The 12,829-nt window shown below is 34.9% G+C and overlaps 1 protein-coding gene across 1 annotated transcript in view; it reads right to left on the reverse strand.

The window, feature by feature from the left end:
* Positions 1–12,829, reverse strand: part of LOC132115865 (partitioning defective 3 homolog) — a 471,004-nt gene that overhangs the window by 126,626 nt on the left and 331,549 nt on the right. The window contains exon 19 of the mRNA XM_059524256.1: positions 8,153–8,366. Coding sequence (XP_059380239.1) covers positions 8,153–8,366 — 214 coding nt within the window. The remainder of the gene's footprint in view (positions 1–8,152; positions 8,367–12,829) is intronic.

Genomic DNA, 12,829 nt, shown 5'->3' on the forward strand with positions numbered 1-12,829 from the left:
TTTGCAATATCTCAAGTCCTCACTTCCTGTTCACTGTCACACTCCTAAAAGGTGAATTGGGCAATTCTTTGACCGTCATGTAGGGAACTATAAGTGGGCAGCTAGTTATGCAGAAATGACAAAATGACAAGATTTTAATTAAAAATGTTACTTTACTTTGGATTTTAATCAAAATACAGTATAAGAAAAATTACCACTGCAGCATATTACTAATTAACAAACAATGTTTAAGAAAAAGATGTGCATGTGCATGTGCATGAATGTGCAGTTTCCGTAACAACACACTATAACACGTCTAAAACGAGGGGGAAAAATTACTATTAAGTAGTACATATTTTGACAAGGACTTTTTAAAAGTATTTTTGGTAAATTGTGATGTTGAAATTAATATATAACATGTTCAAATATTTGGTTTAATTTATCAACTTACTTTTTCAACTTTTAATAAAAAATTCCAATTTAAAAACTTGTTTACCTTTGTGGCTGTTTTCTCACAGTTGTAGTTTAAAAAATGTTTAGGAATTTATTTTATTATTTTTCAAAACAATATTTTTAAACTTCTATAACTTTTTAACAGGTAACAGGTAATAACTATTGCATAAATATAATTTAGTGCTATAAAATCCCCTAAAATACAATATATATATATATATATATATATATATATATATATATATATATATATATATATATATATATATATATATATATATATATATATATATATATATATATATTTATATACACACACAAAACTAAAATATAGTACATTTTATTTATTTATAAAAAAAATAAATAAAAATACACCTATTTGACCACAGGAGAAGGTTCAATTATATTTGTTAAAACACATCAGAAGATTTAAACCAAAAACTGTGTAAAAATCAAATCTGTTTATGAGTCCTTTCCGAAATATCCAGACGACACAACTGTAGATATTATGACCTCTTTCCAAAGCTCAAATCTATCAAAGTTTGGGTCATTACATATGGCAGCTTCATTTATCTGTGACTGAGGCTGAATATGGTAAATGTAACTGGTGTACTGTTCTCCAGTGTTTCCATAATTACCTCTTCATGGTGAAGCGCTCTGTGTTTACGTTCAACTAATGAGTGAGAACGCACTACTTTGGAACAATTTGAGGGATCTGGCTGTGCAAATGGAAATGCATATAAACGTCTACATCATGCATCTAAGCCCTATATATAGAAAGGTACCATTACCCACAATCCTCCCCAGCAACATGTTCACTCAACAGGGGAAAATAACAAAGATGGTTGGGGGGAGGCATCTGCACTCTTCCCCCTTCAGACCCGCTGAGTTCCCAGAGGCCCCGCTGTCGCTCAAGGCTGGAGGTTGTGATGGGAGTTCAGGATGGTGCAACATAGAGGTTTGAAGGTCAGTGAAGGGGGAAGGGTCTGTGGGGTGTGGATGGAGTAATTCAGTGTGAGAGGGCATCAGGATTAGCAATTACATCCTATTAATAATGTCCTAATGCAAGCCGCAGAGGCATGTCTGCCCAGAGCCAAAGTTGCCGTGACCAGTCGCGTGAAAACAGGAGTGGTTTTCTTCATCTCAAACGCTCCTCCTCCTGTGTCCCAGTTCACTCCGATGCACTCGTTTATGTCTTTTACTTCTGCTTCCATCCATTATTTCTCCCCTCTTCTAGCACATATTACTCTAGCTGCTCATATCTTTGAGGTTAATGAGCACATCTGTCCCCACTGACCATTAAAGGTATAGTTCAATTAAAATATATATATATATATATACATGCATACATACATACATACATACATACACTTATGCATACACATACACATATATATATATATATATATATATATATATATATATATATATATAAAATATATATATATATATAAATATATATATAAATATAAATATAAATATATATATAAATATATATATATATATTTATATATATATATATATATATATATATATATATATATATATATATATATATATATATATATATATATATTAGGCATGTGGATTTAACTGGTGAGATTAATCATAGAAAAAAAAATATGTTAAAGTTATTGATGCATTTAATGCACACTAGACCATGTTATATTACATTACACAGAGCAGATGAACATGATGCACAAAGAAAAAATGACTGGCTTGTGAAGCCTATTGGAATTAAGTTATATGCCCCTGACATTAAAAGATATGGAGGCAAAAATGCAGGTTTTTGTCTTATATTTAATATGGAAATACTGGCAGTTTTAGTTTCATATTTACATATGAAAAAAATAAAGGAATTTCATGAATAAATAAATGAATAATTTAATATTTAAATATTCCTTAAAAAAAATTATTTGTGTTTAAATGCCCATTTAAAAACGATTAATAATGATAAAATATCATTATGCAATTCCAGTTGCAGTGTAAATGCATTCATGCCACCTCTGAATAATTCAGAAGAATTCCACTTCACTTTTATCCTGTAGAGTTGAATCAAACATTTATTTCTAAAGCTACTTCATAATGTCTAGATTAGGGATGTCCAGATCCGATCACGTGATCGGAAATCGGGCCCGATCGCGTGGTTTCAGACTCGATCGGAATCGGACGTTACCTCCCGATCAGGACTCGGATATATATATATATACTTTCATTAATTTTTAACACATCTTTTGTTATGCGGTGGCACAGAGTTAGACCTATTTGACTCCACACAGAAACAGCAACGCGTGCGGCATGACATCACTTTGTTTTCAAGAGCTGGTGTGAATAAATATAAATTCAAACTCAAAGAGACATGATAGTTTGCGCATGATCTGATATTTCATTCAGACTCAGGATACAGCGAGATGAACATCACAGAGCGCTAAACTCTCATGCAGTGTGTGTTTCATTCATACTCGAAGCCGGAGCGCGCTCTCGCGCTGATATCAGGAAATTCCTAATATGGACAAAAGCATCCAGCTATGCTGTGGTGCGCACAGGAAAACAGAAGCTTATGCAAACACGAAGACGTTAATATACGATCACGACAATAAATTGTTCTTCAAGTCATCTCCAGCAGGTGATAAATAAAGTATGAACAATGCAGTGCTGATTGACATAGTATTTATTACAGTATAGAAACTATTCTGCATTATTATGTGATAAACAGTGTTTGTAGTATATAAACAAATCATTATTATTTGTTATTGTCCAGCATTTATAGATTTCTAAGCCAATTAAAAGCTAGAAATTAGAGAAAAAATTAAGTTGCCTATACTACCAGTAAGAAGTTTTTGAACAGTAAAGCTTGTTAAGGTTTTTTTTATTTTTTTTAAGAAGTCCCTTCTATTCACCAAGCCTGCATTTATTTGATCCAAAGTACAGCAAAACAGTAAGATTTTGAAATATTTTTACTAGCCTATTTAAAATAGCTGTTTTATATTTGAATATATTTCAAAGTGTAATTTATTGAAGATCCTGGATCTGTTTTTTCGCTCTTCTTTATTCTTTTTTTATGTATTATAGAAGTATCGGATCGGGACTCGGTATCGGCAGATACTCAAAATCAAATGACTCGGACTCGAGGACAAAAAAAACCTGATCGGGACATCCCTAGTCTAGATGATGATAATGAATGACTGAATGAATGAATGAATGAATGAATGAATGAATGTATGTATGTATGTATGTATGTATGTATGTATGTATGTATGTATTTATTTATTTATTTATTTATTTATTATCATTTAACACTAAACTGTCTTTTTGGGGGTGGGGGTTGGGTTCTTAGCACAAATTTATTTTATTAATTCACAATTCATTTGATTAAGTAATTGGCACATAATGTAATTTATCAGAGAGAAAAAAATTAATTGCTTGACAGCCCTCATTTTAACATCAAATATATATATATATTTTTTTTTAAATAATAAATAATACAATATTCATTTAAAAATATATTAATATAATATAAAATATATTAATATATTCATTTGAGTTTGGAATAATATAAGGGTGAACGGTGCCTTCAGAGTCCCACACAGGTCAGGTGCAGTGAGCCGCCTGACATGCTAACAGGGGACACATCAACAGGCCTTATACGGTTAGGAGCTGATGTTAAAGGCCGGGTCAAAGAGAATGTCAGACACGTTTATGGTGCATGTATGATAAAGTCTATAGGACAAGCGAAGATGGGTGGCATCTACCCCCTTTGAGGTCATTCGTTGAATGCTTGCACGCATGTCATAGTTCATAGCTGATGACCTATTCATTGGATCCGTGTGCAGTCAGCATGACATCTAACACCCAAAGATATACAGCTGCCTCACGCACCATGTGTTCTGAAGTAAGGCTTGCATCAAGAACTGCCATTAAGCTACAGTAATAACATCAAGCATGCTGCTGTCAGATTGCTCTGGCATTGGTAAGCAGTTGTTAGGGGGCTCTCTGGGTGCTTACATATCGGCCATCTTTAAACCTCTATGATATTATGGTTCTAGCCTACATTTGAAAAAAAAAACTAAGCCCTATGTATAATAATAATAATAATAATAATAATAATAATAATAATAATAATAATAATGGTGAATAAAGAACTTTTTCACTGAAATGATTTCATGGAACTTTTTTTTTTTAGCTCACGACTTCCACAACACTTTTTAGCTAAATAACTGCAGAACCACTTTTTAAAGAGAAACAAATAAATAGTTATATAAATAACTGAGTTTATTAATTTGCAAACTATTTAAGTTTTTTTTACAAGTGAATTCTAGAGCACTTTTTGTAAAGTGAAATAAATAAAATAATAATAATAATGATATGGCGTATTAAGTAAATTCTTTACTTTTAATTAAATAAATTTTCGAAGTTTTATTTAGAATGAATACAAAAAAAAAAAACTTTCAGAAAAAAGGGAAATAAATCAACAAACAAACTAGAAAATGTATTCTCAACCTTTATTTGGTGAGTGAAATGTAGGACACTTTTTTTTTTTCACGATTGGATTCTACAACCAAAAAATAATAATGTTTAATTGTGCTGCCTCCACTTGCCTGGTTCAGCTGTTTAGTATTTCTGGATTAGTGATTTCTCTCTCGCTCTTCTTTGATCACCTCATCTCTCTCTTTCAGCTCTGATTTTAATGCTTTTTCAATCAGTGTGTCCATTAAGCACAGAGCTCATCAATGCACGTTTACACACGCATGCAGATGAGCTCCAGTTGCAGTGTATTGCAAACAACTCAGAGACCTCCTTGTGTGTGTGTGTGTGTGCGTGTGTGTGCATCATACTGAGATGGAAGAGATAAAGAGTGAAGGGCTATAGTTAAATGGGCCTTGAGAGACTTCAGATGAGTGTGTACTGCAGAAGTGAATCTGTATGTGTGTGAACAAAAAGACAATGAGAGGGGGTTGAATGTCAGTAATCCATACTCTCCTGGCAAGGTGTGTGTGTGTGTGTGTGTGTGTGTGTGTGTGTGTGTGTGTGTGTGTGTGTGTGTGTGATCTCCTCAGTGATGGGTGTTTCTGATAGCTCTCAGAGGAGGGGTAGATGTAATGATGTGCTGCGTGAGCATCTCTGCTGGGGTCCAGACCTGCGTTTCAGTTCTTTATGAACATTCACAAGCCTTCCCACTCCCTCACTAAATGCATATACATTTCCACCTTTGACTCCTCTGCTATTGAGTTAATCTGACCTTCATTATCTATAACTATTGGTGGGTTTGCTAAGTAGACAATATATTACTATTGCTCCTATAAGAGTCACAGCTTAACATAATCATAATCTTTTAATTTAAAAAAATAAAAATGCAAATGTTAATTCTTTAAATAGGCTACTTTTTTTTTTTTGACTTTCCCTAGAATCAGAAATTGATTAAATTTGGTATGCAACCTCACATGGCCTTAAAATCCATGTGTACCAAGGTTAGTGAACTTTGGATTTTGTGTTACAAGCCAATTTAGTAATTATGTGCAAAGCCTGAAAATGTTATTGGCTCAAATCTGTGATTTAACAAATCAAAATTATTTTGACAACTTTTTGTCAAGGTTGTCTCTAGATAATAATCTCTGCAATTTTCATTTTGCAAGTTGGATGAACAGCCGGGAAAGACTTCAAAAAGTGAGCCCATGTGGTTTTACTGAGGGGAAAGACTAGAGAAAAATACAAACGTAGAACTTTTCATGTTGGCAGCTCCCAAAGATGGTAAACAACCTCTTCTGGGACACTTTTAGGATAAAAAAGAATAATAATAACAAAAAGAAAAATAATGAGCAGAATAAAACCAGCAATAGGGTTCCAAGAGCCGAGGGCAGGGTTTGTGAAAGCTGCCAGGAGTGTGTGATGAGGAACACCTGAAGCTCATTCTGCCTCATCACTGAAGCTGTAAATCCAAAACAGTTCCTCTCCTTTGGGAAGGCTAGCATGGACTAAGCATGGACCAGCTGTTCTCAAGGTCTCAATACGACATGAAGAGCCGCACCACAATCTTGGGTGACCTCCAACAATGTTCAGCATTGCAGCGTGTATACCATGAGCTTCAGCTCTAAAGCAACACGTAATGAATGGTGGACAAGGTTGGAGAAGTTGAGGTTGAATCAACATTCAGCAGTGATTGATTGCCAGCATTACTTTTAAAGAATGAGGGGCTACAGTATTTTTTTATATTGTCTACCAATCTTTTGTCGCTACAAATAACATCCACAACAGTATCACGCACTCTCAGACCTACAACACCCATCATGCTCAGACATATTAAAACTCCTATAAAGGTGAGGTCACATTAGCAACATTTCCTGTGCAAAAAGATTAATTGTCAATAGCACTGAGATTTATAAATAACTGCTCAGTGTTTCAGTCAGTTTCAAACCATGCACCTTTTCTGTTGGTCAGAATGGCGAATTTGCATAAACATAAAATTTGCCATAAGTATTTGCCAAAAAACTTAAATAACAAATAATAGAAAATTATTGTGAATGATTCATACATGTGTGGTCTGGTGATGTGTGTGTGGATCTTCTTCAATCAATCATTGTCTACAAGCTCGCATACGCTTTTGAGTGAAATGCCAATATCTCAAAATCCAACCAACAATCTATGGGACAGAACCAATTCTTCACCCTACAATTTCCTTTTACACCAACAATTGTGCCCCCACTACTAAACACTGATTAAAATGAATGCAGAAGTCCTCATGCTATTCCTAATTAATGAATCAAATTCAGCTCAAAACACAGGCCAAAACCTAACGTGTCCTTATAGCTTAGTAATTGTCCATCGCATTCATTCCATTGGACAAAAGAGTGCTGGAGTGGTTGAGCACGAATCATGGGCACTAAAACTAACCCTTTAGTGCTCCTGAAACATGACCTGGAAACACTTGTCGTTTTTATTGTTTATTACAGAACAGCATGCGATGCACTACGCTAACTAATCCCATTACGCTAATCCACCTCAAAACAACTTATTGTGTAGATACGAGTGTGGATAATTTATGCAGGATTCAAATGAGCACCAAATCAGAATAATTAATAGAGGCCCCAGCTTAATTAGCCTGGCATTGGGAAACGCTTCCTGCGTTCTCAACCAAATGAATGCATAACGCGTTATTTCAAAGAGTCCAGAGGGGCGGGAGACCAGGAAAGCACCTTTTCATGATAGCAGCCCCCAAAAGTGTGTTATCTGTTCCTGTCTCGTCCCTCTGGAGGAGCTTTGCGAGGAGAAGCCGAGAAAATGTTAATCCTCCATATGGATTTATTTTCAAAATTAACCGATTCTGCATTTGCTTCGACCTCTTTGTAGGGTGAAGCTGGCGGTAAAATTCTGCAAATCAGTCACAGTTGGGTTGACATTTAACTAGGCAGCAAAGCTGTTTACAGGAACACAGAAGCTACACGTTTGCTGCCTTGCACATTACTGCGTATATTTCAGAAAAGTTTCCAGTCCAGCAATTACCAGTGATGAATATAAGCAGGAAACCTATGCATTGATGAATAAAACATTCCCTTATTAAAAATAACCTCCATCTGAACTGCCTCTGGCATCAACAAATCATAGCAAGAGTGTGGGTCAAGGTAAATTAAAAAAAATATAATAATAAAATAAAATAAATGCAAAATAAATAAATAAATAAATAAATAAGGGAATCCCCTGAAAAACCTAAGGGCGTTCACTCTACCTGAACATGTCGCCCAGGCCCTTCAGCACGCCTTTCTTGGCCTTGTTCTTGTCTTTCTTGTCCTTCCCTCCTCGCTCCTTCTTCTTGTCCTCTCTGCTGCGTCCTCCGTTCAGCTGTTTCTCTGTGTTGGAGGGTGGGAGGGTGAGGTCTGTGGCCGTGGAAATGGAAATGGATTCGCGGCCTGATCGTGAGCTCTCCTCTGTATCTTCTTCCACTGAGAGCGTGGAGAGAGAGACAGATAAACATGAATATTCAACTCAGACTACATGTAAGTCACTGCAAGCTCTTAAGAAAGAGCAACACTTTCTCGCTCAAGGTTATGTTTGCCAAATAAAACCAAAAACAACACACTAGCAAATACCAAAAAGACCCTATCAAACATCTAGAAACTACCCATTATACTTTAGCAACCAATTGTTAAATAATAATAATAATAATAATAATTAAAGTGGCTGTTTTGCAAGTTTCACTAACATTTTCAATAAAATAAAATATCTCTAATCTCTATTATATATAATAAATATCTATTGATTTATATATTAGTAATAGTAGACTAAAAGTTTCATTGAATGATACTACTACTACTAATAATAATAATAATAATGATGAGGATGATGATGATGATAATAATAATAATAATAATATTTTACCAGGCAAATACCGCTTACATTTTCAATAAAATAAAATAAAATAAAATAAAAAGTGTCATTAAATAACATAATTAAAGTGGCTGTTTTGCAAGTTTCCATAACATTTTCAATAAAATAAAATAGATTAAAGTATCTCTAGTGATTTATATAACAAGTAATAGTAGACAAACCACAGTTCATTAAATGATGATAATACTACTTCTACTAATAATAATAATAATAATAATAATAATAATAATAATAATAATAATTTTACCAGGCATGAACCACTAACATTTTCAATAAAATAAAAAAATAAAATAAAATAAAATAAAATAAAATAATGTCTAGTAATTTGTATAACTGTAGCTCAACTGATACCATAGTTTCACTGATATGGAATTTGGGCTAATGTAGTGTCTCAAAGCAGAAACTCTCAACAGTCTGACTTCTTTAAACATCGACTTAATAAAACATTTTAATGAGACCTCGTCTTCAAGCCCAACCATATCTAACAGAGGCTCGTGAGCTCCTCATCTTGCCTAAATCTCTTTTCATTTTTTCTTCGCTGAGTTTTACCTCAGAGGTTACTCCATCTGAAGGAACCCCATTATCTTTTTGCTTCTAAAGGGTCACATCTTCCCACCACAGTTCGGCGGTCTCAAATTCTGTAACTCAGGACCAGTGAAGGAAGTCTATTAGCGTTATTCCTCACTGACCTAATAAAACTAACAGAGAAAGAGGACTCAGAAGTTCAAAAGGCTAAAGTGCACCAAAAGTGGCCCATCTTCCATTCACCTCACCGCTCGTTACGACGTATCTGCAGTACCACAGCACCACTTCTGCAGTTTGACCATTGATAACTGTACAATACTGTAGTTTCTTCTGCTGAAGCTGAGGTTCAGACATCATGCAGTCAGAAAATAAAAGCCCTGTTTTTTTATTGGATGCTTTGATTGTATAGAAAAGAGCAGACTGAATGTGCTGTGGTGGGGCAACGTATTACAAAAATGACCTTAGATAAGATAAGCAAAACAATTGTGTAATGCAAAAGTAACACAAAAGTAATGTAACACATTACTTTCCATAAAAAGTAACACAACATTGTAACTTTTAAAAATAACTTTCCCCAACACTGCTGAGTTTGCTTCAGAATAACTCCAACTTTCCATGTTTTTTGTTTGGCGGTCATTTTAGAAAGAATTGCTTTGCTACCCGAGTATTTTATCACGTCACCACACTATTAAGATGTTTACTTGGAAGACAAAGAGTTCATCTCTTCTAATGGACAAGCCGAAGGAGGATCATATTCTCAGAGCACTCTTAACATCTGATAGCCCATGAATTTTGTAACGCTGATTTTATGGATTCCAGTCAACAGGATGATGTGTTTCATTAATGATATATTAATGCAAGTACTTTGATGCTGTTTTGGAAAAGCCAGCGACTCTCTGTGGGAGCATTTTATTTTGAAGTATGGTTTGCAATGCTAATTCATCCTCTACCACCTATCTTTGTGATATATCAGCATAATCATAAGGGACTGCAGCTGGCTGATGTTGCTCATTTCCATTTCAGCAAGCGTCTGATTACAGCTACTGTCTCCATTCCTGATGGTCTGGACGTGATTAATTTGTCACTAATTGTAAGTTTAAAAACGCTCAGAAAGGAGGAAAAAAAATCTGAGGCCACTAAAAGTAAAGTGCTTTTGAATAGAGCGACGTAACGACGCTGGAGACAGATGCCTGTGTGATTAGAGCTTATTAATAAGCAACAAATCTCTGACGCAAGTGAGAGCTGGAAAAAAGGCCCTGTGAAAGCGAGAGACCGTCACGGATATTTCCGTGTGCTCGGATGAGCAGTTTAATGTTCCTTTTGTTTTATTCACTTGTGCAGTTCTGTCATTCTGCCATCTACTGAAACAATATCCGAATGGATCAGCATAAGACATTGAGTGTGTGAAATCAGTGCATTGAACAACTGTAGAATTTTTTTTTTTTCATAAATCAAAACCTTTATCAGCTCCGGAAATGATAATAATGCAAACAAGGTTTAGTTGGATATCATTTTCATCGCCGGCTACTTATCGGATGCCTGAGATCAAAGGCGACCAAGCTCAGATGCATTCAGCAATTAAAACTAGCCTTTTGAAATCAGTCATTGTGGACACCTTTTCATGCTGTCATGGAAATTATTCTGGATAGTCTAAGCATCAACGAATGTTCCAAAAAAATGTTGTGCCTTCAGAAAGATTGCATCTCAGGAAACATATATATATTTTTTTTATAATCCACTTTAGAGATTCTACTGACTAGAAGTAACTGCGTTCAAGTCATTTTGGAAAGAAGAAAGCCCAGGGTTTGGAGAGTGTTAGTGAGAAAACATGACGGATACAATAGATGAAATTAATCAAATAAAATAAATAAAAAAATTACAATATGTACTGATCATTTTGTAGAAGTAGAGTTCAATCGGTTTATTGTAAGAGTTTTTTTATGACTTTTTTTTTTTACAAAAGGAGCATCCATTTTTTGAGGGTTATTTTTGTCAGTGTTTGGGTAGTTTTTGTGTTACTCTGATCCTGGGTCAGACGTAACCCAGCGGGTGAGTTATTTATCGTGGATACTGTGTGTCCTCTTCAGGAGAAAACAGTTCTAAACTCCATTGTATTGATGCATTTCTTCGTTAAAAAACGTGTTTGTGTACATTTTATTTTATCTATAAAATTGTTACTGTGCTGTATATTGGTCTTTTTTTTTTCGCTAAAGTGGACTATGGAAAAAAAGTGTGCTAACATGAAAGAATGCATTGGACAGGGCTCTTCTCATTTATAAACATCCCTGTTAATTTAAAAAAGCAGATTTCTGCCTATAGAGTTGCAGTCAATACAGCAGCGGCTTCACAGATCAATGGCCTTTCATTAAAACGGTTATCACAGTAAGTTACGGTTCTGTTAATTGTTGACCGAAATGTAAAAAAAAAACGAATTACAGTAATTAGCGGCGAATTTCAGCTACACAGGACTGAGTGGTAAATGTTTTGACACTGCAATCAAAAGGCATCATTAGTCGTCTCCTTTTGACGTGCCTCAGTATTCATTTCTCCTTTAGAACGCCGATCACTTCTAATGGAGTCTTGAAATTGGCACTCTGGCTAAAAATCCGGTGGGAAAAAGAGCAGAGCGCATTTCAGTCTGATATTTAAAAACATAAAACACAACGAAACACAGCCCAACTCATTTTCCAGGCTGGATATCTCCAAGTGACACATTTTTCCTCGGGTGATGCCAAATTCACATTCTATGTAAATAGAAGTGTCTGTGTGGAAAGAAAAAGCCTGCCCTTATCTGTCAACTTTTGACTATTAACCTCGGTGACAGGCACAAGCAGGTTCCTCTTATCTAAATTGAAAAACAGAGTTATTTGAATATTGGAAGACGAGAAATGCAATATGCTTCCACCGCAGAATCTCAAGCATATGCTCCGCCGAAGAGATAAGACAGTATTTAGCCCAATGTGGACACAGCTTACAAGAACAAAGCGATTGAGGGAAATCATTTGACTCTTTTGAAAAAAATTCTACTTGCTTTTAATGGAATCTTTTAATGGAGAACAAAGGGGTGGCGTTATTTTTCCCCCGGCAGGTGATATTAAATAGACAGGTCTGTCGTGAACTCAGTTTACAGCACTAGGGACTAACACTGTATTATTGAACTAAGATCGCAAACCGTGTGAAACTATATATATGTTTTATCACTTCCAGTTAAAAAATACAGTACTTGTCAAAAGTTTGGAAACATTATGATTTTAAAAAGTTTTTAAGAAAGTCTCTTCTGCTCACCAACTGTTTATTTGATCAAAAACACAAGCATTTGGATGGTAGCATATCATGGTTTTTGCATAAAAATGGTTTTCAACATTGATAATAGTCATGAATGTTTCTTGAGCAGCAAATCTGCATATTCTGAAGGATCATGTGACGCTGAAGACACTGTCAATTCAGCTTTGATCACAGTAGATTCAGTTTACCATATATTAACAGAAAATAT

The sequence above is a fragment of the Carassius carassius genome, chromosome 35 (genome assembly GCF_963082965.1).
Source record: "Carassius carassius chromosome 35, fCarCar2.1, whole genome shotgun sequence".
In the NCBI taxonomy this organism is placed as follows: domain Eukaryota; kingdom Metazoa; phylum Chordata; class Actinopteri; order Cypriniformes; family Cyprinidae; genus Carassius; species Carassius carassius.